At 45.5% G+C, this 25,802-nt stretch overlaps 1 protein-coding gene across 6 annotated transcripts in view; it reads left to right on the top strand.

Moving 5' to 3' along the window:
- The window catches only part of OSBPL2 (oxysterol binding protein like 2), a 198,932-nt gene that overhangs the window by 88,843 nt on the left and 84,287 nt on the right, over nt 1-25,802 (top strand). For 5 of the 6 annotated variants that reach the window (XM_033914054.1, XM_033914059.1, XM_033914057.1 and 2 more), the window contains one exon: nt 5,157-5,313. In XM_033914054.1, the coding sequence (XP_033769945.1) occupies nt 5,277-5,313 (37 nt within the window). In that variant the 5' untranslated portion in view covers nt 5,157-5,276. Of the gene's footprint in view, nt 1-5,156; nt 5,314-10,001; nt 10,100-25,802 lie in introns of all 6 variants that reach the window. The other variant, XM_033914060.1, reaches the window with a different exon arrangement.

Below are 25,802 nucleotides of genomic sequence, written 5' to 3'. Positions count from 1 at the left end.
GATCTCTATTTCTGTGGACAATGCTCTCATCCTCCCTGTCTTTTCTGCTCACAACCTTGGGGTCATCTTTGACTCCTCTCTCTCCTTCTCCACTCAGATCCAACAAACCACTAAATCCTGTCACTTCTTCCTCTATAATATTGCCTCTCCGAACATACCAAAACCCTTATCCACCCTTATCACTGCAACTTGCTTTTCTCAGGTCTTCCGCTCAACCATCTCTTTCCTCTTCAATCTGTCCAAAATTCTGCTGCACGATTTGTATTCTTCAAGGGCCACCATACTCACATTATCCCTCTCTTCAAGTCACTTCATTGGTTCCCCATCCATTTATGAATAGAGTTCAAACTCCTTTTGACTGACCTACAAGTGCATTCATTCGCAGCTCCTCAATATCTCTCCTCGTTTATTCGCCCTACCCCCATATTCCCTCCCGTGAACTCTGTTTATCCTATCTGTAACCTTCATCCTATCTGTAACCACTGCCAATTCCAGACTCCGTCCCTTCTATCATGCTGCTCTGTATACCTAAAACAGATTGCCTGAGTCATTACGTCGTTCCATCTCAAATCTAAGCTAAAAGCTCACTTTTTCAAAGCTGCTTTTAATTCCTAACTTCCACTCACCATAAGATACCTATATTTCAGGTTCAGGTTTATTAAAAATTTGATATACTGCCTTATCAAATATCAAAGCGGTTTTACAGAGTTTTAAAAAAATACATTAAAAACAATTATTAATACAGCAACAAAAATACCAACTGATAAACAATGACTTACTGGTACAAAAGGAAGCTGGGAAGAACTACAATATTTAGATAGCAAAGAGCGGAAGTAAAAAACCCAAAAGGGGGTGGGGGGAAGCAGGCGCATTAGCCAGAAGGGCTTGGCTTAAGAAAGCATAAAATCTACTTCGATACGTCCTTAAAAGGATGATCATAGATCACACACGTCTTTAGAAAGAAATGCTTTTAAGCTAGCTTTGAATTTATCAAGGGACGCAAGCTCTCTTATATAGCTAGGGGCCGCATTCCAGAGTGTGGGATCCGTAACTGAAAAAAAAATACTGGTTCTCATAGTGTTAATGTATCTTAGTGAAGGGATAGTCAACAGATTTTGATTCAAAGAACGTAGGGAACGTTGAGTAGTGTGTGGGATCAAAAACCTGTTAATAAACTCTGGTTGGCCAGCAATTTTAGTTTTCTCTGAGAGAAACTCCCCAACCCCTACATATCCTGTTTGTCTGTCTAAATTAGATTTGGAAGCTCTTCTGAGCAGGAGCCGTCTATTACTTGTTAAATGCAAATGTACAGTGCTGCGTAGGCTTTTCAGTGCTTTAGAATTGATAAACAGTAGTAGGTTAAAGATTTCACCACTTCTTTCCTATTAAAGCAGGTTTGCCTATTTCCTCTTTGGGTTTTGGCCAGGTACTAGTGACCTGGATTGACCACTGTGAGAATGAGCTACTGGACTTGTTGGACCTTTGGTCTGACCTAGTAAAGCTATTCTTATGTTCTTATAGTCTTACTTCTAGGGCTGTGCTAGTGGGATTTGCTTAGGATCTGACACTCTAGTTGCTAAAAGTAGGCTTTGAATGCAGCTCAACACATCCATTTTTATGATTTTTTTTTTGTAGGGGGAGGGGGCATCAGGCCTCATAGTATGCTATTGTTATATTCTAAAGCAGTGTTCTTCAACCACTGGTCCGTAGAAAATTCCTGCCGGTCCGCACAGGGCTGGCGAGATTAAGCTGCAATTTCCTGCCGGTTCGCACAGGGCCAGCGAGATCATGGGGAGCCTCCAACAGTGGCTTTCTCCCCTTCCAGCAGCTCTCGGTACTTGCCAGCGCAGCAATTCACTAAGGCAGCCTTGGGGCTTTTGCTGAGTCATGGCCGCCTCTGATGATGCAACTTCCTCTTTTCTCAGAGGCGGCGCGACTCATCAAAGGACCCAAGGCTGCCTTAGTGAATTGCTGCACTGGCAAGCACGGAGAGCTGCTGGGATGGGAGAAAGCCACTGCTGGACAAGGGAAAAAAAAAGGGACAGCTGCTACTGGACCTGGAGGGAAGGAGGAGGAGAGATGCTGCTGGGAGGGGAGGAAGGCAAGGAGTCTGGGAAGCTGCTGGACAAGGGAAAATAAAGGGACAGCTGCTACTGGACCTGGAGGAAGGGAGAAGGAGAGATGCTACTGGGAGGGGAGGAGGGAAAGGGAAGGAAAGAGAGTTACTGCTGGACAGAAGGAGGAGGGAAGGGAGAAGGAAAAAAGGAAGGAAACAGCTGGCAGGGAGATTAGAGGAGGAGAAGGGGAGAGATAGGAATGCGAAAGTAGAGAGATTGATGATGGGAAGGGGGTCAGCAGAGAAATAAGCAGAGAGGGACAGAGATGCTAGATCTAGTGTAGGAGAGATAGAAATGAAGAGAGCAGTGAAGCTGGAATGAATCATGTAAAAAGGAGAGAGGGGGCACAGGCTGGATGGAAAGGAGAGAGGGGCATAGAAAGAAGACAGTGGATGGAAGGGGGAGAGGGCAGACAGTGGATGGAAGGGACAGACGCTGGAAGGGAGTGAAAAGAAGGTGAAAACAGAAACCAGAGACAACAAAAGGTAGAAAAAATAATTTTATTTCTATTATGTGATTAGAATATATCAGATTTGAAATATATATCCTGCTAGAGCTGGTGTTAGACATAACTGGGGACTGCAAAGCCCAGGCAGTAGTGCTGCCTGATTCGCAATTCGATTCTCCGATTCACTTTGGGTGAATCAATTCGAATTGATTTGTTTTTTTAGAAAATCGTACTTACCAATTCGTCAGCCCCCTTGTTAGAGACCCGTTCAGGCTTTCCATCTGCCACCGGAATCCTTGCTTCTGGTGTAACTTCCAGTTTTGCAAAACTGGAAGTTACATCGAAGCAAGGACTCCGGTGGCAGAGGGAAAGCCCGAACGGGTCTCTGGTGCAGATTGGCGGCAGCAAGACTCTCTCCCTCCCGGCAAGTATTTCTCTTCTCCACCCTGGCCAGGCAAAAGCTGCGGTAGTGAATGCAATTCATTACCCTGCTGTTACTCTGGCCCTCTTCTCCATTTGGCCGCCCAAGCGGAAACGGGAAGTTTTCACTGAGGGTGGGCTGCAGTGGAAAGAAGACACAAAGAGTAGAGGCAGGAGTGGATCGCTACCGCCACCGGCAGCGCGTTGTACAATGACGTCAAAATAAAGGTAGTTTAAGCTTTCCAAACTTTGCAAGAAGCCATCAAATGCAACTATGAGCACTGGCAGATTTGGAGAAACTACATTCTTACAAGTACTGATATAGAAGAGTTTTCAGAAGCTATTAAAGCTTATCACCGACTTATGGATTTACAAGACAAATAGAAAGATATTCTGATGAAGGCAGTGGTGGATGGAATAGTTGATTGAAAGGGAGAATTGGCAACAAGTTTGAAGGGGAAACTGCAGGAGTTGTTTGAAAGATTGACTGCTAGAGAGACAAATGATGGAGAAATCTGGAAACTATATGCTAAACTATATGGCAGTGGAAAGAGTGATAATGAAGATGATAATGAATGTATATTCCCCTATTCATGGAAGCTCAATTGTTCATTGAGGATATCTCAGTTGGTTGCTCATTTCTTGGAGCTCTCTGATTAAGATGACCATTTTTCTGACATCAATAGCTAACTCGATGCAGACGTCACTCCTTCCAACATTTGTGAATAGTTGCTTTGCTTTGGAAGATAATCCTTGGAGGTTAAGTCATGCTGAAGAGGGAATTCTCACCATAAAAAAGGAAGATGGAGGGAGAGGGGAGACGGGGGAGTTGGTGGACTGAAGGGAGAGATGGGGAGAAGATAGATGGGAGAATTGAACTTGGTGGAGGAGGGAAGATGGACTTGTGGGAGATCATGGAGAGGGGAGATGGGGGGAAGGATAGAAAAAATAAGGATCTAAAAACAGGAGAGGGAGAGAGATGGTGGACAATTGGATTTGGGGAGGGAAGGAACAGAAAGGAAGAGAAGTTAGACACAAGAGATGGTGGGGGGATAGAGATACTGGATAGGAGGGTAGTTAGAAAGAGAAAGGGAGAGCTGGTGGGGAAGGAGGGAGAGATGCTGGATGACAGGGTAGTTGAGAAAAGATGAGATGGTGGATCTGGGCAAGAGACCCTGGCAAGCAAGTTATGAGAAGAAGATTGTTGCAGAGCCTGGGACCAACATGATTTGAAAAATGACCAGACAACAAAAGGTAAAAAAAAATAATTTTATTTTCTGTTTTGTGATTATAATGTGTCAGATTTGAAATTTGTATCCTGCCAGAGCTGAGCTAGGATTTAACAGAGAGAGGAAAAGTCTTTTTTGTTTGTTTTTACCACAGCACCAGTGTGGGTAGGAGAGGGCAAAGAGGGTGAAGAGGCTATAAAATAAACTCAACAGGATGTTTGGAAAAAAACACCCAATTGTGCAGGAAAATCAAATCGAAAAATCGATTCAATAGGCTGAATCGAATTGAAATATTTTTTCCTGAACCGGGCAGCACTACCAGGCAGTGCTTCTTTAGCTTCCAGCTGGGAATCGGGCAGCACTACCAGGCAGTGCTTCTTTAGCTTCCAGCTGGCTTAGGGTTCTCTCTGACCAGGGGGCAGTTGTCCTAGTTGCACTCCTCTAACACTATTCCTGTCATGTGTGACTGCGGTATTCTGTTAGCATGATATTTCTGTGTAGCATTCTGTAATAATTTGGCTTATTCAGTTTTCTTGATAGTAGAGGGGATATATGTGAAGGGGAGGAGAGACAGGGGTTTTGTTGATCAATGCTCTTTGTATTGTTTGTATTTATAAAATGACAATTGTACAGAATATTGTTTCTTTTTATACTTTAATAAAATACAATAAATATAAAATTATAACTGAGGCTTGTGCAGATGGGATCAGATGGTTTGCGGGGACCGAGCTTGCGGAAACGGGGTTTTAAAATTTCAGTCCTAGTAGTTTGCCAGTCCACAAAATAATTATTTTATTTCCGCCGGTCCATAGGTGTAAAAAGGTTGAAGAACACTGTTCTAAAGCTTTTTGATTTGAGAAACACTATTCTATACTATACTGAATTACTATTCATTGCTTGTATTGCTAGCAAATACATTTGGTTCCATTTTTTCCTTTTCAGGTCCTAGGCATTTATTTACCAATTATTTTACGCAGCAAATTAAAGTGCTCCAATAACAAAATATTTAAGAACAATGATCTAGAAGAACCAGATTGGGAGTGAAAAAGTTTCTACTGAAGAATGAACAGTGAAGAAGAGTTTTATGATGCCGTCACAGGTAAGAGATGCATAATGACTGAATTGTATTTATAGCATGGAGCCGGCTTAGCTCCTGTAACATCCTTCCTTTTCTCTATAAGGTTAACACCCTTTGCACCATATATTCTTCAGGTAGAATTCTTGATTTGACAGGCTCCACTGGTACCAGTTCAGTCGTTAACTGATTCAGCTCACATGGACTGCCATTTTTTTTTTTTGCATTTGACATTCAGAAATTACTGGATGTGTTCACACCAACATCTGTAACACCAGCTTTATTTCTTAAGGTGAAAATGGTATAATTGCTGTAATTGTAAAATAAAACTGGGTGTATGCTAATGCCAATGTTCTAGATAGAAATGAGGAAAGATTTTTAGAAATGAACAGTTGGTGTAGATCAGTGGTCTCAAACTCAAAACTCTTTGCAGGGCCACATTTTGGCTTTGTAGGTACTAGGAGGGCCTCAGAAAAAAATAGTTAATGTCTTATTAAAGAAATGACAATTTTGCATGAGGTAAAACTCTTTATAGTTTATAAATTTTTCCTTTGGGCTAAGTCTTAATAATAATATTGTAAGTTATAGCTAAAGAGACATATGATCAAGAAACTGTTTTATTTTACTTTTGTGATTATAATAAACATACCGAGGGCCTCAAAATAGTACCTGATGGGCCACATGTGGCCCCTGGGCCGCGAGTTTGAGACCACTGGTGTAGATGAACTTGGTAAGTCACATGGTAACTTCCGTTGTGTTCTCTGTGTCTGATATAAAAGGCAAAACTAATATCTTATATTTCAACTACAGCATAGCAGGATCCTTTTAGCATCCACAACCTTATGTTACAAATGGTGCTCCTAAGATGTGTGCTTTATGGTAAAAATTGTCCCTTAAGCAACGGTTCCCACCCTATTTCTTGGAAGCTCCTGAAAAGCTAGGAGGAAAGTGCATCAATCTCCTACCATGGAATGTGGCCACTCCTTAGTTAACAAGTTTTAACTACTGTTGCTTGTTTGGAGCATTCTGCATGCAATCAATTCATAGGTTTAAATAAACTTTTTCACAAATGTGTTATAATGTAAGAAATCTGGAAAGATACAGCATATGGAGTTCAGTAAAGTTCAGCAGTTGGTGAAATGTCTCGTTCCCCATACCAAGAATGGGGGGGTGGGGGGGAGGAGAATCGAGACATTTCACAAGCTGCTGAACTTTACTGAACTCCATATTTTTGTTTTCACCTATTCTTTCCACAAAATGTTTCCTGTTGGTTGGATCCCCGGATTCATGACAGCCATCTTCCTAAGAACGCTTTGCTGTACAGTTCAACCTATTTACTGGAGTCATTCACCTCTGTCCTCCATCAGCATTAATGGGACAACCTTCTCCACACCTCTGATAACTAATGATCCTATGGACATTCCAGACTTTATTTCATATGCTGTGCGTCCACAACCTCTTGGTATGGGGAACGAGACATTTCACAAGCTGCTGAACTTTACTGAACTCCATAGTTTGTAACAGTCTGCCTGGATGCTTTCTGTATGTGAATTCTGTGCATGAGCCTTTAGGATCTATCTGCATCCACATTCCAGAGTCAGATTGATATAATTTCCCATAGGCCTTTGCTGACATTGGTTAGGGCAACCAAAAATGTTGATTGCTAGCAATAGCTATGCTGACAATACTATGATACCAGTTGGAATGTTATTTTAAGTGGATAAAATATGTGGGAATATGATCTGGCTACCTTCTCTTTATGGTAACAGCTTATGCTGGAACTTTGGTTTGTGAGTAATGACCTATAAGTTTGTGTTTCTGCTCTTTGGGGTGGCCCAGATGATACATTTTCTTGTAATTTTCTGTACACCACTACTAGAATTTATTTAACAATATAAAATGCTGCCTTTCAAAGAATGTAAGAGTGGCTAACAGTCCATCAACAATAATACAAATTGATAAAACCCAGAAAGCCTACAGTAGGTTCAGGAAGATAGCCTAAAGCAGAGAGAGGATGGCGAACCTTTAAACCTTCACGGTTAAAATCCTGCTATCACTGAATTATGACATCTAATTTGAAGAAATGAAAATGACATTTAAATGCATGCTGTTGTAAACTGAGAACAGACTATTCACAATATACATCTCTTCAGGCAGTTATAGAAAGTTGATAAATTGAGGGCCTGATTACTATACAGACTAGCTCTTGCATGCTCTGTACCTCCGTACCATATCTTAGCTCTGCCACTACAAAACAACTAACACGTCTTATCCCTCACACAGTGTGACTTTGTGGTGGTGTTAACTTTATCTTTTCCACTGCCCCTGGCAGAGATTTAACTCTGAGACATTGACATATAGGAGTCATTTCATAACATAAGAATATAAGAATTGCCATACTGGGACTGACTGAAGGTCCATCGAGCCCAGTATCCTGTTTCCAACAGTAGTTAATCCTGGTCCGAAGTACCTAGCTAGATCCCAAATAGTAAAACTTAATAAAAACAGATTCTATGCTGCTTATTCTAGGAATAAGCAGTGGATTTCCCCAAGCCATCTCAATAATGGCCCAAGGACTTCTCTTTTAGGAAATTATCCAAACCTTTTTTAAACCCCGCTAAGCTAACTGATTTCACCACATTATCCGGCAATGAATTTTAAATTTACTACTTAGTAGCTTCATCGCATGTCCCCTAGTCCTAGTATTTTTGGAAAGAGTGAACAAGTGATTCACATCTACCCTTTTCACTCCACTCATTATTTTATAGACCTCTTATCATATCACCCCTGAGCCGTCTCTTCTCCAAGCTGATGAACTCTAGCCACTTAGCCTTTCCTCATAAGAAAGTCATCCCATCCCTTTTATCATTTTTGTCACCTTTCTCTGTACCTTTTCTAATTCTGCTACATCTTTTTTGAGATATGGTAACCAGAACTGCACACAATATTCAAGGTGCAACCGTACCATAGAGCAATTCAAGGGCATTTTAACATTTTTATCTTTGTTTTCTATGCCTTTCCTGATAATACCTAACATTCTATTTGCTTTCTTAGCAGCACATTGAGCTAAGGGTATTAACATATCCTCAACAATGACACCTAGATTCTTTTCCTGGACAGTGACTCCTAACACTAACATAGCTATAGTTCAGGTTCCTCTTTCCCAAATGCATCACTTTGCACTTGCTCACATTAAACGTCATCTGCCATTTTGATGCCCAGTCTTCCAGTCTCGCAAGGTCCTCTTGCAATTTTTCACAATCTTCTTGTGATTTAACAACTTTGTGTCATCAGCAAATTTAATTATCTTGCTAGCTATTCCCATCTCTAGATCACTGATAAATGTTAAAAAACAGTGGTCCCAGCACAGACCCCGGGGAACCCCACTATTTACCACTAATACCTCTCTTGTATAAAACAACTTCAAAATGTGAAGAATCTTCGTTTCACTATTGATTGCTTAAAAAAAAAAAAAATTCTATTTCAATTAAAGGAGGAAAAGAGCCTCAGATCCCCGTATGCCACAAGTACAAAGTAAGCAGACATACTGGAAAGGGAAACAACCTCATTGGCTCAAAAAACCTCCAGTCCAAGCAAGTTTGCATATATTTCAGCAATCATGCACATTAACAAAATTACCACCTAAAGTCATTTACTTATTATACTTGCTGTGCATACTTAAAATAGCAACTAAATTACAAGACTTATCTTGCTCTGGACGCTGATATTGTCAATGTTGTTTGTGCTGTCTCTGCCTTGGTCTACTCTTGCTGACGATAGCTAGCTGGTGTTTCGCTGTATAGCTATGTCAGGGCAACAGACTCACTCAGCGCTAGTGTTAAATGCTCATACAACAGCAAAGAGAGGTAAGGAGAGATGTCGTACTCGGGAGAGGGGGGAGCAGAAAGGCAGGAAGGAGAGATGTTGGATGTGGGGGGAGGATCAGGCTTCAAATATGTTTGGGGGGGAGAGAAAGAGAGAGAGGAGATATTGAGCTACAAAGGTGGAGCAAGGGATATATAGGGGAGATACTAGAAATGATGGATCTGTGTGGGAGAGACCATAGGAGAGTTGTAGAGGAGATGAGTAACAGTAGGATAGTGAGTGCAGAGGGTAGACATGTGGTAATAAGTAGCAAATAAAAGTTAGGAAATGAGAGATGGTGATAGAAAGTTGATAGGTAGATGAAAAATGAAAAGGAGTAGAGTAAGAGTGTGATATTTGAGTGGATATAATAATAATAATAACTTAATTTTTTTCTATACCGCCATCGTCAGACGACTTCTAGGCGGTTCACATCGAAAGAAGGCTGGACATTCAGCAAATTACAAATGCGTGAGGGGAATGTTACAGAAGAAAAGGGGGGGAGGGAATGTAAGAGGCAGAAAAATAAAACTGAGGCAAGTGCATTCAGACAGATCCATTTTCTTACTACACCTGTGGCTGACATATTGAACAAGACAGGAGGAAAGAAGATGAATAACAAATGGGCAGTGGCTGCTGGAGACAGAATTAGCAGAAGACAGGAAAGCAGAAAAGAGAAACTGGATGGAAAAATAAAATGCCCAGACACATAAAGATATGAAAGTGTTTTATTTTTAATTTATTAACTAGAATATGTTCGCTTTAGGAAATACTCGTTTGCGTTGCAGATGTCTTTCTTTTCTCTTAGTACAAATAGAAATACAGTACATTTGTTTTTGTTTCTCCAGTGTTGCAGTATAAGTTGAACTTAAACTGAATTGGGAACCCCAAGAAGTTTTGTCATCATATTTCCATCTCTAATTTTGGATCCCTTGTTCTGTATTTGGTGAGAGTCTGTCTGTATTTTGCTTGTAACTGAGGTGTGATATTTATTTGCATAAAGTTTCTCTGTTTGAGATCTGTAGCAGTCCCACTTGTTCTATTTTACATGTAGTAGGTGTTTTTTTGGTATTTTGGGGCCTAGTGTAATATTTGTAGTGCTGTCTATTCATAGGTTACAGCTGGAGAAATTCTGCACCACATTTCTGATCACCCTTCCCTTGTGGCACATATCCACAGACTGCTCATAATTTACAAATCTCCCCCTCCAGCACCAGGCATACCCTGTCATCCGGATCATGTGGCATAAAGAAGAAACAAATGACTGCAACAGACTACTTCCTCTTCCTCATACTGTGCTGGTGTGGGGCCCAATTACTGTACAGAGTCCCGCATGGTTCAAATAAGCAGTAGGCCCAGGCCAGCAGAGGAGGATGAAGTGGTCTGATATGCAGCTGCTTGTTTCTTTCTTATGCTACATTTTCCAGGAGGAAAACACGGTAATGTGGAGGCAAGGAGAGAAAAAATACAGAGAAACAGGGGATGGGGGCTAAGAGGAGAGAAAGAACTAGGGGGCAGAGAAAGCCGCGGAAAGGAAAGGGTTCAAGTTAAATCAGAGTGGGGAGGGTGGAACCTGAAGTTAATTTGGAGTGAGAGAGAACAGGGCAAATAGGAATCTGGAGAGCAATATTACTGGTTAAGGAAGAAGCTGTAGGAGTAGTTAGGCCTTATGATTGGAGAAATTCTGCACAAAAAGTTACAAATAAAGATGTTGAATTTTAAAATACTGTGCTCAGAATTTCCAAAATTTTTGTGCAGAATTTTTCATTTTGCATCAAATTCCCCCAGGAGTAATAGGCAGGGTTGTTGCTGTTGGAACCATAACATTAGTGCTACTGCTGTATGATTATATTTGCTAAATGTATTTAGTTTGGATTTTCTTCAGGTTTTGCATTTCATTGTGCCTGGTTGAGAGATTTTTGTTGCTATTAGTCCGATGACGAGAGAATCAGAATAGATTGTGACCTCTATAGAGAAATGTCCTAGTTATGGTCTGCATCTGGGGAGAGGTTGGACTTTTTTTGTGAATGCAGAGCATGGTTACATTTAACTCATAAGAACTGCTACATTGTGTTGAACCAAAAGTCCCTGAGGGTCATAGACGATACTCATATATGTGACATGTCATATCTGGTGTGTCTTAAATGGAAAAAGGTTGAGAGCCATTGCCACAGAATTTCTGCAGCATTTAGAAAGCAAAACATGCAGATCTTTCCAAATTTTGTACCCTGGATGCACCAGTAGAAAATCTCACACGTTGTCTTTAGTAGTCATTGTGGTGGTGAATATCATTGTTTGTGATGGGCCACCCTTTTCTTATTGTTGTTGTGCACCAGTCCATCGGTTCCATCATACTTGTGCCAGCTGTTCCGTTCTACTCCTGCTTGGTCTGGTACCACTAAATCAGCTATAGAGTGGGGAGGTTGCTCCTTTATTCTCTCTAGCTACTGGCTTCTCACTAAAATTGGAGAGAGTCTAATTTCTGTTTCTTGTACAGTCTGGAACTGGAAGTATTTGTCCTGTACTTTCAATTCTGCCTGGTGGCTAGATTGGCTTGAGCTAAGAAAGGAGCTCTCTTCTCTGCAGTAGATTTAAGTGGTGCTAGACAGATAGGAGAAGAGGCTGAAGAAGCCAGTCTAATGCTGGGACTGGGAGCTAATGAAGGAGCGGTTTGGACATAGGCTTTATATAGGGGATGGGCATTGGTGGAAAGAGGATGAGGAGAAAGACATAGATTGTTAGGGGAAAGAAACTTGGACATATGCAGGAGGAGATGAAGATGGAGAGGTACAGATGGATGTTGGGGTAAAGGTATTAGGGAAGATAGGGTTGAAAAATATTAGAAATGAGTGAATGTTGGGGAAGTGGAAAAGGAAATATGGGAGAAGAGGTAGGTACAGTGGCTGCTGTTGAAAGGGGAAAAGAGGGCTACAGAGTGTTTGAGGGATAAACGATGACCTAGGTCAGGGGTAGGCAATTCTGGTCCTCGAAAGCCGGAGCCAGGTTAGGTTTCCAGGATATCCACAATAAATATGCATGAGATAGATTTGCATCTCAAGGAGGCAGTGCATGCAAATCCATCTCGTACATATTCATTGTGGATATCCTGAAAACCTGACCTGGCTGCGGCTCTCGAGGACCAGAATTGCCTACCCCTGGTCTATGCAACACAAAATGAGGAAAAAGGTAAGCTGGAGACAATCCCGATATCAGCTTAAAGCAGATATAGGAAAATTTGAATAATACTCTTGCCTCCAAAAGCAGCCAATGAAGTAAACGATAATATGGACTAATATGGTCATTCTTTTTTAAACCAAAAATCAATCGAACAGCTGTATTCTGAATTATCCTTAATTTCCTTATAATTTTTTTGGGTGCTCCTAAATAGATGATGTTATAATAGTCTAAAATAGATAAAACTAATGCCTGCACCAATAGTCTGAACGATAAAGGATCAAAATATTTTTTAATGGTTCTTAATTTGCACAATGTAAAAAAGCATTTTTGTACCATTAAGTTCTTGTGTTCTGCTAGTGTTAAATGTCAGTCTAGTGCAGGGGTAGGCAATTACGGTCCTCGAGAGCTGAAGCCAGGTCAGGTTTTCAGGATCTCCACCATGAATATGTATGAGATGGATTTGCATGCACTGCCTCCTTGAGATGCAAATCTATCTCGTGCATATTTATTGTGGATATCCTGAAAACCTGATCTGGCTTCGGCTCTCGAGGACTGGAATTGGCTATCCCTGACATAGGTGAAAGAAGGTAGAAATAGGTGAGGTAAAAGGTGACATTTAACCTGAATAAGATAGTAAGACATAAGAAAGGAACTGAAGATGGGGTGGTGGGGGAATGAATAACAGGGAGGAGATGAGAGATGGAGCTTGATAAGGCCTGGGAGATGAATAATACAGGAGCTGGAAATGAGGGTGCTGGAAAGGGGAGAACAGGATAGAAAACAAACAAAAAAAAGTGAATGAAATTCATGGAATAGGAGATTGGAGAAAAAATGAGAGGAGAGGAGAAGGGAAGAAAGTTTAGGAAATGGAAAGCGCAGAAGTAGGTAAAAGGAAGATGAAGGCTTGTAGAGTGGAGGAGATATGGCGACCAAAATGAAATGGAAGGATCAGTGTCAGTGCTAGGCATAAGGAAGAAGGGACAGTGAAGGAAGAGAAATAAAATCTTGAAAAGGGACTTGAAGAAAAGCAACTAAAGGAAGTAGTAAAGAGACTAGAACCAACGCAGTTTGAAAAATAAAATGGTCAAAACCAAGCATACAAATTTGTTTTTGATATTTAAGGAAGTATAACATCAGCTTTAAAAATGTGCACGTCTTGTATTTTGTTCTGTTCTTAAAGAAATGCATCTCTGTTTCTCTGGGATTTCAATGCTCAGATTCTGGTTTTATTTTGTTTTCCATTTTACTTTTTATCCCAGGACAAGCAGGCAGATATTCTCACATATGGGTGATGTCATCGACGGAGCCTGGATGCGGACGCCTCGCAAGCAGACTTGCTTGAAGAAACTCGAAGTTTCGAGTCGCCCGCACTGCGCAGGCGCGAGTGCCTTCCCGCCCAGCGCAGGGCGCGTCTCCTCAGTTCTCAGTTTTCTGAAGAGCCGAGAAGTCCGTCTTTGACTCTCTTGTGTTTAACTTTGTTCACTTTGTGCTTCTCTCAACCGCGGTTTGTGTTTTTTTCCTCACGAATCGCTGTTTTATTTTATTTCTTTTATTTTAGTTAAAAAAAAAAAATTTTATTCTTCCATTCGTTTTCTGGGACAAGCCGCGACTTTGCGGCGGCTATTTTTCCGTCTATGTCCCGGCCTGCTATGGGCTTCAAGAGGTGTAGCAAGTGTCAGCGCATGATCTCTCTTACGGACTCTCACGGACGCTGCCTCAAGTGCCTTGGGCCAAAACATCATCCTAGGTTGTGCCTGCCCCTTGCAAAAACACTTCAGCCTAGTGCTTTCAAGCATCATTGCATTTTGGTGGACAAGCTCTTCGAGATGGAGTCTCCTACTGATCCCTCGACTTCGAAGGCGTCTTTGGCCTCGACTTCCATCGAGGCTCCTTCTGCGCCTACTGCTTCCACCTAGAGCCTTATCAGACCTTCGTCGTTTGCAGTGGCTCTTGCTTCAACGTCATCTGCTGTATCTTCCCCTGTTTCCTCAGGTCAGATAACAGCAGTCGGTTCCGCCGGTGATTAAAGTGTCTAAGACTCCCAAGTCGAAGCGCACTCACACTACCTCGAAGGATCCTCCAGCCAAAGCAGGTGGTCCGGTTTCAGACGCAGATCCATCCTTGCCGGCTTCTTTCCAGACCATGTTAGAGAAGCAGTTTATTCAGTTCCTTACTAACATGGGACCCAAACTGCTTCCTCTTATCCAGCCTGGGCATTCAGCAGACTCCTGCGAGGTCGAGCCACTTCCTTTGCCCCAGTCTGAACTTACACACTCTTTGCAGGGAGCAGAGTCTGTGCGAGTGTCTGGTCTGGCATCCAAGCACGTAAAGCAAGGAGCAGATTCTTTGCGAGTGCCTCGACGAGAATCCTCACACTCTATACAAGGAGCAGAGTCTTTGAGAGTGCATTGAGGTTCCTCCACCAAGCCTCTGGAGCTTCAAACTACAGCCTCTAGTCCTATTCATACATCAGCATCGGCTGCCCACGTCTCCGAAGCGAAATCTCCTCGATCTGGTTCCAGACACAGTTCTCACCGACATTCGAGGCCTTCATCGAGGCATCCTTCAAGGCATAGTTCTTCTTCTCATGACAGACCATCTTTCTCGAAGCCTCGATCTACTCCAACCTCGACCAGACCACCGACTCCTCGTTCGAGGTCTCCGATGCTGGACCTCGAGGATGTTCCGGTCTCGATTGCCTCGTCCAAGTCACCAAGTTCCTTTGATGCCTTTTTCCCTGCCGAAGCTTCTTCTTCGACACAGGCTGCCTCGACGTCCTCGAGTCCTTCTCGAGGCAAAGCATTGGCAGATCAGCTATCTTTTTTGTCTTTCCTGCGACAGATGGCTGTGGACTTGGATATTCAATTAGATACTGGCTCCAGTATACTAAGGAGTGTCTCGAAGTCATGCATCTTCCTCAACGTCCGGCAGAGTCTCTTTTGAATCAGACCCTTTTCCATACCGGCTGTTCCAGGGAAATTGGACTCTAGATATAAGACTGTGCATCGCAAAGGGTTTGACAATTCTTAGTTATCTCATCAATCCCTGCTGGTCGAGTCCTCCTTGAAAAGGTCCCATCCTTCCAAGATTTACGCCACCATCCCTCCTGGAAGGGAAGGGAAAACTATGGACAAATTCAGACGTTGCATCTACCAGAATGCTATGATGTCCTCTAAAGCCCTCAATTATAACTTTTATTTCATCACTTACTTTGAATTTCTTCTTTCTCTTCTACCAAAGTTTTTGAATTATTTGGATTCCCAAATGCATTCTGAGTTTCAGGAAGTCATTGCTTCTTTCTCTCAATTACATCTGCATCTCCTCCAATCATCTTATGATGCCTTCGAGTTATCTGCCCAAGCGGCTGCTTGCTCTGTAGCTATGCGTCGTCTTGCCTGGCTTCGTACCATTGACATGGACTCTAATCTTCAAGACCTTGTGAGGTCAACGACCTCTTTGATGAATCCATTGAGGCAGCCACCAAGAAATTATCTGACCATGAAAAATCTTTTGCTTCTATAGTCAGACCCAAGCCAAAGCCAGCTCCTGCCAAGCCTGCACGCCCTGCTCTTATCTATCAAAGGCGTTTTGCTCCAAAACTGGCTCCTTATACTCGCCCGCCTATGAAAAAACAGCAACCTCAGAAGCAACAGAAACCCCAACCTTCTGCAGCATCTAAGGCTTCTCAGCCTTTTTGACTGTTTACAGCAGAGCATAACCTCCACGTTCTGTCTCTGTCTCCTTTTCCCCCTATAGGAAGTCGTCTCCATCATTTTTACAACCGATGGACAATAATTATATCTGACCTCTGGGTACTTACCATCATCAGAGAAGGATACTCTCTTCATTTCACTCAAGTTCCACCAGAGCTTCCTTCAAGAGAGTATCCTTCCAATCCATCCCAGACCGCCCTTCTTCAGGAAGCTCAAGCTCTGCTTTCTCTCCATGCCATCGAACCAGTTCCCTTGGAACAGCAGAACAGGGGTTTTTACTCCCATTATTTCCTTGTTCCGAAGAAGATGGGCGATCTGCGACCCATTCTGGATCTCAGGGCTCTCAACAAATTTTTAGTCAAAGAAAAGTTTTAAATGTTGTCCCTGGCATCTCTTTATCCCCTTCTCGAGCAGAACGACTGGTTATGCTCTCTGGATCTCAAGGAGGCCTACACTCATATCCCCATTCATCCGGCCTCCCGTCAATACCTCAGATTTTGGGTGGGGAATCTGCATTATCAATACAGAGTACTACCCTTCAGCCTGGCCTCGTCTCCCAGAGTGTTCACCAAGTGGTAGCGGCAGCTCTCCGGAATCATGGTCTTCAGGTATTTCCCTACCTCGATGACTGGCTTATCAAAGATTCCACATCTCAAGGGGTTATTGTAGCGACCCAACGGACTACCTGGTTCCTACAAAGTTTGGGATTCGAGATCAACTTTCCCAAATCTCAACTTCAGCCCTCACAGACTCTACAATTCATTGGAGCTGTTCTGGACACTGTCCAACTCAGAGCATTCCTTCCACAACAACGTCTGGAAGTTCTTCTTCAACTCTGTCATACAGTGTCTTCCCGCTCTTCCATCTCAGCGAGACACATGATGGTATTTCTGGGTCATATGGCCTCCACAGTACACGTGACTCCTTTTGTCAGACTTCACCTCAGAATTCTTCAGTGGACCCTGGCATCTCAATGGCGCAAGTTTGCAACCCTCCTTCTCGACACATTTCAGTCACTCCTTCCTTCAAGAAGTCTCTCCATTGGTGGATGCTCTCTTCTAATCTTTCCAGAGGCTTGCTTTTTCAAACTCCCCCTCATCAGAAGGTCCTCACGACAGACTCTTCGACCTACGCTTGAGGTGCTCATCTAGATGGTCTCCGTACTCAAGGCCACTGGACCAGTATGGATCATCAATGTCACATAAATCTGTTGGAACTCAGAGCTATTTTCAAGGCTCTCAACGCTTTTCAACATCTTCTTCATGACCAAGTGGTCCTCATCCAGACAGACAACCAAGTAGCCATGTATTATGTCAACAAACAAGGAGGGACCGGCTCTGCCTCCCTTTGTCAAGAAGCGCTGAAGGTTTGGGACTGGGCAATCCACCACAACACCTTCCTCAAAGCTGTCTACATTCAAGGGGCGAAGAATTGCTTGGCGGACAACTTGAGTCGTTTTCTGCAACCTCATGAATGGACTCTCCATTCCTCACCTCTTCATCAAATTTTTTCACAATGGTGAACCCCTCAGATAGACTTCTTTGCGGCTCCCTATAACTTCAAACTGCCTCAGTTCTGCTCCAGGATATACTCTCCTCACCCCCTCGAGGCAGATGCTTTTCTTCTGGAATGGACGAATCTCTTCCTCTACGCATTCCCTCCATTCCCTCTCATTCTCAAGACTCTAGTCAAGTTGAAGAACGATCATGCCACCATGATTCTAATCGCTCCTCAGTGGCCACGACAATCTTGGTACTCCCTTTTACTTCAACTCAGCACCAGGGAGCCATACCTTCTACCAGTTTTTCCTTCTCTGCTTACACAGAGTCAAGGATCTCTGCTTCATCCCAACCTGCAGTCTCTACACCTGACAGCTTAGTACTTTACAACATAACTCCTCTTCAGTTTTCTCAATCTGTAAGAGATGTCTTAGAAGCTTCTAGGAAGCCTACCACTAGACAATGCTATCACCAAAAGTGGACTAGATTTTCTACGTGGTGTTTTTCTCATCATACGGAGCCTCAGCATTCCTCCTTATCTTCTGTTTTGGACTACTTGTAGCACTTATCCAATTCTGGCCTCAAGTCTACATCTATCCGAGTCCATCTCAGTGCAATTGTGGCTTTCCATCAGCCTATTGAAGGGAAACCCCTCTCTGCTCATCCAGTGATTTCCAAATTCACGAAAGGACTCTTCAGTGTTAAACCTCCTCTCAAACCTCCTGTGGTTTGGGACCTCAATGTTGTCCTTACTCAACTCATGAAGCCTCCATTTGAACCAATTGATAAGGCTCATCTGAAGTATCTCACTTGGAAAGTGGTGTTTCTCATAGCCCTCACTTCTGCTCGAAGAGTCAGTGAACTGCAAGCTTTAGTTACTGATCCACCATTCACTGTGTTCCATCATGACAAGGTGGTTCTTTGTACTCATCCTAAATTCCTACCTAAAGTGATCTTGGAATTTCATCTCAACCAATCCATCGTACTTCCAGTGTTTTTTTTCCAAAGCCTCATTCTCATCCTGGAGAATCAGCTCTTCATACTCTGGACTGTAAACGTGCTTTGGCCTTCTACTTGGAATGCACCAAACCACATAGAACTGCTCCTCAACTTTTTGTTTCCTTCTATCCAAATAAGTTGGGCCATCCTATTTCTAAGCGTACCATCTCCAACTGGATGGCGGCTTGTATCTCTTTCTGCTATGCCCAGGCTGGATTACCCCTTCACAGTAAAGTCACAGCTCATAAAGTCAGAGCAATGGCAGCTTCAGTAGCTTTCCTCAGATCTACACCTATTGAGGAAATTTGTAGAGCTGCTACTTGGTCCTCGGTTCATACCTTCACTTCTCACTGTTGTCTGGATACTTTCTCCAGACGGGATGGACAGTTTGGCCAAACAGTATTACAAAATTTATTCTCCTAAATTGCCAATGCTCCCACCATCCCATTCTGGTTAGCTTGGAGGTCACCCATATGTGAGAATACCTGCCTGCTTGTCCTGGGATAAAACACAGTTACTTACCGTAACAGGTGTTATCCAGGGACAGCAAGCAGCTATTCTCACGTCCCACCCACCTCCCCTGGGTTGGCTTCTCTGCTAGCTATCTGAACTGAGGAGGCGTGCCCTGCACTGGGCAGGAAGGCACTCGCGCAAGCGCGGTGCGGGCGACTCGAAACTTCGAGTTTCTTCAAGTAAGTCTGCTTGCGAGGCGTCCGCATCCGGGCTCCATCGATGACGTCACCCATATGTGAGAAAAGCTGCCTGCTGTCCCTGGATAACACCTGTTACGGTAAGTAACTGTGCTTTTTGTTTACATTATGGGCTCCTTTTACAAAGCCATGCTGGGGCCTTAACGTGCAGAATAGCACGCGTGCGCTAGCCGCTACTGCCTCCTTTTGAGCAGGCGGTAGATTTTCTGCTAGTGTGCATTAAAACCGCTAGCGCGGCTTCATAAAAGGAGCCCCATGTTTCTAGTTTATAAGCTCATATTTTTTTGTTAAATGATGTCTTTTGCTTTCCTTGTGTAACATGGATGAGGAATTCAGTCGATGTATAGGTTCTGTATGGGAATCGGTAGTGGTCCAGCTTTTTCCAGCTGGAAAAGAGCCCCTATACCTATTAAAAACTTCATTAAAAATAAAAAATAAAATACCTCATTTGGTGACCCTAACCCTAACCCTATCTCTCTACCTCCCGTTGCACACCAGGTGCAATGGCAGGCAGATCGCACTCCTACAACACATACTGGTCGTTACTCTCCTGTAACGTGGGCCACTATCTCTCAGGCATTAGATGATATCTGTGAAACTATTCAACAGCAATGCACCCCGTCCCCCACCTTCCCCCACTTTACAGGAAACTTTGGTTAAGCAGTGTTCCTGTCTCGGGAACCCACATCTTGAACACCCCCCCCTCCTTGATCCCTAGAGGTGTGTTAGTGTTCTAGAACAGTGTTTCTCAACCTTTTTACACCTATGGACCGGCAGAAATAAAAGAATTATTCTGTGGATCGGCATCGGTCTGTGGATCGGCGGTTGAAGAACCCGCGGCTAAGTCATGGGCCAGACCCCACTCATCTCTACCCAATCTCCACCCCAGACCCCGCCCCCATAATAGTACTAATTGCACCTTGCACGTCCCGTGCCTCATCTTGAAGCCTTCCCTCTGACGTTGCAATGTCAGAGAGAAGGCTTCCGGTTCAGGCGCAGGATGCCCGTAGGAGCTGCTGCTCGTGGCTTTGTGCACTGAATCAGTTAGGAAGAGGGAGCTGGCTCGAAGATAATGCCGCATCGATCGCACCGTGGACAGGCGGTTGAAGAACACTGTTTTGGGCCTGATGAACGTGCTGGCCCTGTGGATCGGCAGGAAATTTCTGTGGACCGGCACTGGTCCATGGACCAGTGGTTGAAGAACACTGTTCTAGAACATTTAAAGTGCTAACTTTTCATTGGTAGGGTTAGTGCAGTTTGAGTCCTTTATTTGATGCCTGTATGGTAAGCTTCTTTATCCCAGGACAAGCAGGCAGCATATTCTTAACACATGGGTGACGTCACCGACGGAGCCCTCGGTACGGACCTTTTTAACTAGAAGTTTCTAGTTGGCCGCACCGCGCGTGCGCGAGTGCCTTCCCGCCCGACGGAGGAGTGCGTGGTCCCCAGTTTCTTCGTTTCCGCGGAGCGAAGAAGACGCGTGTGTTTTTTCAACGGCCGTTGAAACCACTTTTTTGCCTTCCCGCTCGCGCTTTTTTCCTTATTTTTTCTCTCTTTACCTTCGGGTTTATTTTTCTTTGATTTGCAAAAAAAAAAAAAAAAAAAACTTTGCTTTTTCCCTTTTTTTCTTTCGTTTTTGCCCCGGCGGGGCCTGTTGCCAGTATACAGGCCTCGGGCTTCGATTTTGCGGAGGCTATCTTCCCCTTCATGCCCCCGCAGGTCGGTTTTAAGAAGTGCCAGCGGTGTGCACGCCCGATCTCCATAACTGACCCACACAATTGGTGTTTGCAGTGTCTGGGTCCGGAGCATCGGGCGGACTCCTGCACCCGCTGTGCCACTCTTCAAAAGAGAACTCTTAAAAACCGAAGAATTCAACAAACTCTTCTCTTCGGCACCGAGTCGGCGATGGACTCCTCACCTTCAACGGCGGTACCTCAAAAATCGGCACCGTCGACCTCGACACCGACCGACCCCACATCGGCGTCGCTGGCGCCAGGTAAGCCGGCTAAGAAGCCTTCCTCTTCCCTCGAGCGCCCTCCAGCTACGGTGGCGACACCGTCCCTACCGGCATCGCACCGGTCCCGCAAACGCTCCGCCCCGATCTCGGTGAGTGCCTCGTCATCGGCCTCCTCATCGCCGGGGCGTGGAGCGGCATCTAAGGAACCGAAGAAAAAGAAAGCGGTTCCGATGCCACCCCTAGATGACCGTATCTCGGCCATTTTAAAGGCTCAACTCCAAGAGCAGTTGAAGAAACAACTTGAACAACTGTTGCCCACTATCCTGGCACCGCTCCTTCCGGTACCAGACCGGCCCGAGCCCCGTACCGAGCCCCCGGTGTCCACCCCTTCGGTACCGGTGAACACATCCATGCCGATCCTTTCGGCCCAACAACTTCATGGCGATCCGGTGGTTCATTCTCAGGCCACATTGGATCCTCCTCGGCACCAGGCGGTACGGCATTCTTCTCGGGACCGAGATAGACGCCGGTCGTCCTCCCCTGGTACCGTTTCGGTGCGCTCTGGAAAGTCTTTGTCCAAAACCCGCCATACCGCGCCCTCCACCCCGGTGTCTCGACATGCGCCAGAAGTCAGGGACCCTGACTTATGGGAGGAAACTCCTCTCGGTACCGAGGAGGATCCCTCCTCATCTGATGAGGAACCATCGGCACCCGATGCCACCTCTAAACCAGAGCAGTCCTCATTTTCTAAATTTCTGAGAGAAATGTCTGCTGCCCTGTCCCTTCCTCTGGAATCTGACTCAAAAAAGTCTCAAGCCTTTCTAGAGGCTTTAGACTTTGAGCAACCTCCTAAGGAGTTCCTCAAGCTTCCCGTGCATGACATCCTACGGGAAACGTTCTACAAAAACTTGGAAAATCCCCTCACGGTACCGGGAGCCCCCCGTAAACTGGACAACCTTTACCGTGTCATTCCCATTCCTGGATTCGACAAATCTCAATTGCCCCATGAGTCCCTTCTGGTGGAATCCACCTTAAAAAAGACTCAGGGCTCCAGTGTCTATGCCTCTACCCCTCCTGGCAGAGAAGGTAAGACTATGGACAAGTTTGGCAAGAGGCTTTACCAGAATGCCATGCTTGCCAACAGGGCAAACAACTATTCCTTCCATTTTTCTTTCTATCTGAAACATTTGGTCCAACAACTGTCTGCCCTCCAGAAGTATCTTCCTGAGCGCAAGGTCCCGCTATTCCAACAACACATCTCTGGTCTTCTCCAGATGCGAAAATATATGGTCCGCTCAATATACGACTCCTTCGAGCTCACCTCTCGGGCCTCTGCCATGGCCGTAGCCATGCGTCGCTTAGCCTGGCTCAGAGTCTCCGACCTGGACATCAACCACCAGGATCGTTTGGCCAACGCCCCCTGTCTCGGGGATGAACTCTTTGGAGAGTCCCTGGATTCCACCACCCAGAAACTCTCGGCCCATGAGACCAGGTGGGACACCCTGATCAAGCCGAAAAAGAAGGCTCCGCCTGCTCGACCCTATCGGCCTCAATCATCTTACCAGCGGAGGTTCTCAGCCAGGCCACTCAATCCGCCTCCCCAACAATCTCGGCGACCCCGTCAACAGCAGCACCATGCCCAGGCTCGATCTCAGGCCACTCAACCCTCCAAGCCTCCTCAGCCTGCTAAACAATCTCAGCCCTTTTGACTCTTCTCTCCAGGGCATAGCCAGTCATCCACCCTCGCTGCCTCTTCCACAGCCTATCGGGGGTCGTCTCACCATTTTCTCAAGCCGTTGGGAAGTCATCACGTCAGACCAGTGGGTCCTCAACATCATTCGCCACGGCTACTCTCTCAACTTCCAGACTCTTCCACCGGACAACCTTCCCGTAGAGTCTGCTTCACACTCCTCTCAAACCCCCCTCCTTCTGAGGGAGGTTCAATCCCTCCTCCTTCTCAATGCCATCGAAGAAGTACCTCCAGATCAAAGGGGTCAGGGATTCTACTCCCGCTACTTCCTAGTACCCAAAAAGACGGGAGACCTCCGTCCCATTCTCGATCTCAGGGACCTCAACAAGTGTCTGGTCAAGGAAAAGTTCAGAATGCTCTCCCTTGCCACACTTTACCCTCTACTTTCTCAACACGACTGGCTATGTTCCCTGGACCTCAAAGAGGCCTACACTCACATCTCCATCCATCAGAACTCTCGCCGCTACCTGCGGTTCCAGGTGCTACACCACCACTATCAGTACAAAGTGCTACCGTTTGGCCTCGCTTCCTCCCCCAGAGTTTTCACCAAATGCCTGATAGTGGTGGCGGCCTTCCTCAGGTCTCACAACCTCCAGGTGTTCCCCTACTTGGACGATTGGTTGGTGAAAGCACCCTCATCTCAACTCGTGCTACAAGCTACTCATCACACCATCTCTCTCCTCCACCTCCTGGGGTTCGAGATCAACTACCCCAAGTCGCATCTGCTTCCCACCCAGCGACTTCAATTCATTGGAGCAGTTCTGGACACCACGCTGATGAGGGCCTTTCTCCCCTCCGATCGCCAGCAGACCCTGCTCCACCTCTGCCGTCAGGTACTCAGGCATCCCTCCATTCCTGCCCGACAGATGATGGTCCTCCTGGGTCACATGGCCTCGACGGTGCATGTCCTTCCTCTGGCACGTCTCCACCTTCGTACACCTCAGTGGACTCTCGCCAACCAATGGTCACAGACTACAGATCTTCTTTCTCATCCCATCTCTGTGACATCATCTCTTCAGCAATCTCTCCAATGGTGGTTGAACTCCTCAAATCTTTCCAGGGGTCTTCTTTTTCATCTGCCCCCCCACTCTATGATCATCACCACCGATGCGTCCCCCTACGCATGGGGAGCTCACCTAGGAGATCTACGCACCCAGGGACTTTGGACCCCACAGGAGCGTCGTCATCACATAAATTTCCTGGAACTCAGAGCCATGTTCTACGCCCTCAAGGCTTTCCAACATCTTCTCTGCCCTCAAGTCCTCCTCCTGTGCACAGACAATCAAGTCGCCATGTACTACATAAACAAGCAAGGCGGCACCGGATCTCGCCCCCTTTGTTTGGAGGCTCTGCGCATCTGGACCTGGGCCACGGACCGCAATCTCTTTCTCAGGGCGGTCTATATCCAGGGCGAACAGAACTCTCTGGCCGACAATCTCAGCCGCATCCTTCAACCTCACGAGTGGACGTTGGACCCTCCGACTCTGCTCTCCATCTTTGCTCGATGGGGCACTCCGCAGGTGGACCTCTTTGCAGCACCTCACAACCATCAGCTGCCCCAATTCTGTTCCAGACTCTTCTCTCCTCACCGTCTGGCTCCGGATGCATTCCTGCTCGACTGGAGGGATCGGTTCCTCTATGCCTTCCCTCCACTTCCTCTGATGTTGCGGACCTTGTCCAAACTCCGCAAGGACAACGCCACCATGATTCTCATCGCCCCTCGGTGGCCTCGTCAACACTGGTTCTCCCTCCTGCTTCAACTCAGCTCCAGGGAGCCCATTCCTCTTCCTGTGTTTCCTACTCTGCTTACACAGCAGCATCAGTCTCTACTGCATCCCAATCTGTCTTCCCTCCACCTGACAGCTTGGTTTCTCTCGGGCTGACCTCTCCGGAGAATCTATCTCAACCGGTCCGCCTTATTTTGGACGCCTCCAGGAAACCGGCCACTCTCCAATGTTACCATCAGAAGTGGACCAGATTCTCCTCGTGGTGTCTCCGGCATCATCAGGAACCCACCTCCTTAGCGGTGGAAACTGTCTTGGAATATTTGCTCTCACTGTCCAATGCTGGCCTCAAAACCACCTCAATCAGAGTCCACCTCAGTGCCATCACTGCGTTTCATGAGCCTATTCTCGGAAAACCCCTCACGGCTCATCCTCTGGTTTCCAGATTTATGAGAGGGCTCTTCAATATCAAGCCGCCTCTCAAGCCTCCTCCTGTCGTCTGGGACCTGAATGTGGTTCTCTCAGCACTCATGAAACCTCCGTTTGAGCCTCTTGCCACAACTTCGCTCAGGCTTCTTACCTGGAAGGTGCTTTTCCTAATTGCCATCACCTCTGCCAGGAGGGTTAGCGAACTGCATGCACTGGTTGCCGACCCACCTTTCACTATTTTTCACCATGACAAGGTTGTTCTGCGTACCCACCCTAAATTCCTTCCCAAGGTGGTCTCAGCTTTTCACCTTAACCAGTCCATTGTGCTACCCGTCTTCTTCCCTAAGCCTCACTCGCATCCTGGGGAACAGGCGTTGCACACACTGGATTGTAAGCGTGCCCTTGCTTACTATCTTGATCGTACCAGAGCTCACCGAACATCCCCTCAGCTATTTGTATCTTTCGATCCCAACCGTTTGGGTCGTCCTGTCTCCAAACGGACACTTTCAAATTGGCTTGCTGCCTGTATTGCCTTCTGTTATGCTCGGGCCGGTCTCTCACTGGAAGGAACTGTCACGGCCCACAGAGTCCGAGCTATGGCTGCTTCTGTAGCTTTCCTCCGTTCCACGCCCATCGAGGAAATCTGCAAGGCGGCCACTTGGTCCTCAGTTCACACGTTCACTACTCACTA

Source organism: Geotrypetes seraphini, chromosome 11, assembly GCF_902459505.1.
Source record: "Geotrypetes seraphini chromosome 11, aGeoSer1.1, whole genome shotgun sequence".
NCBI lineage: Eukaryota > Metazoa > Chordata > Amphibia > Gymnophiona > Dermophiidae > Geotrypetes > Geotrypetes seraphini.
This window is presented reverse-complemented; position numbering and strand designations above follow the sequence as displayed.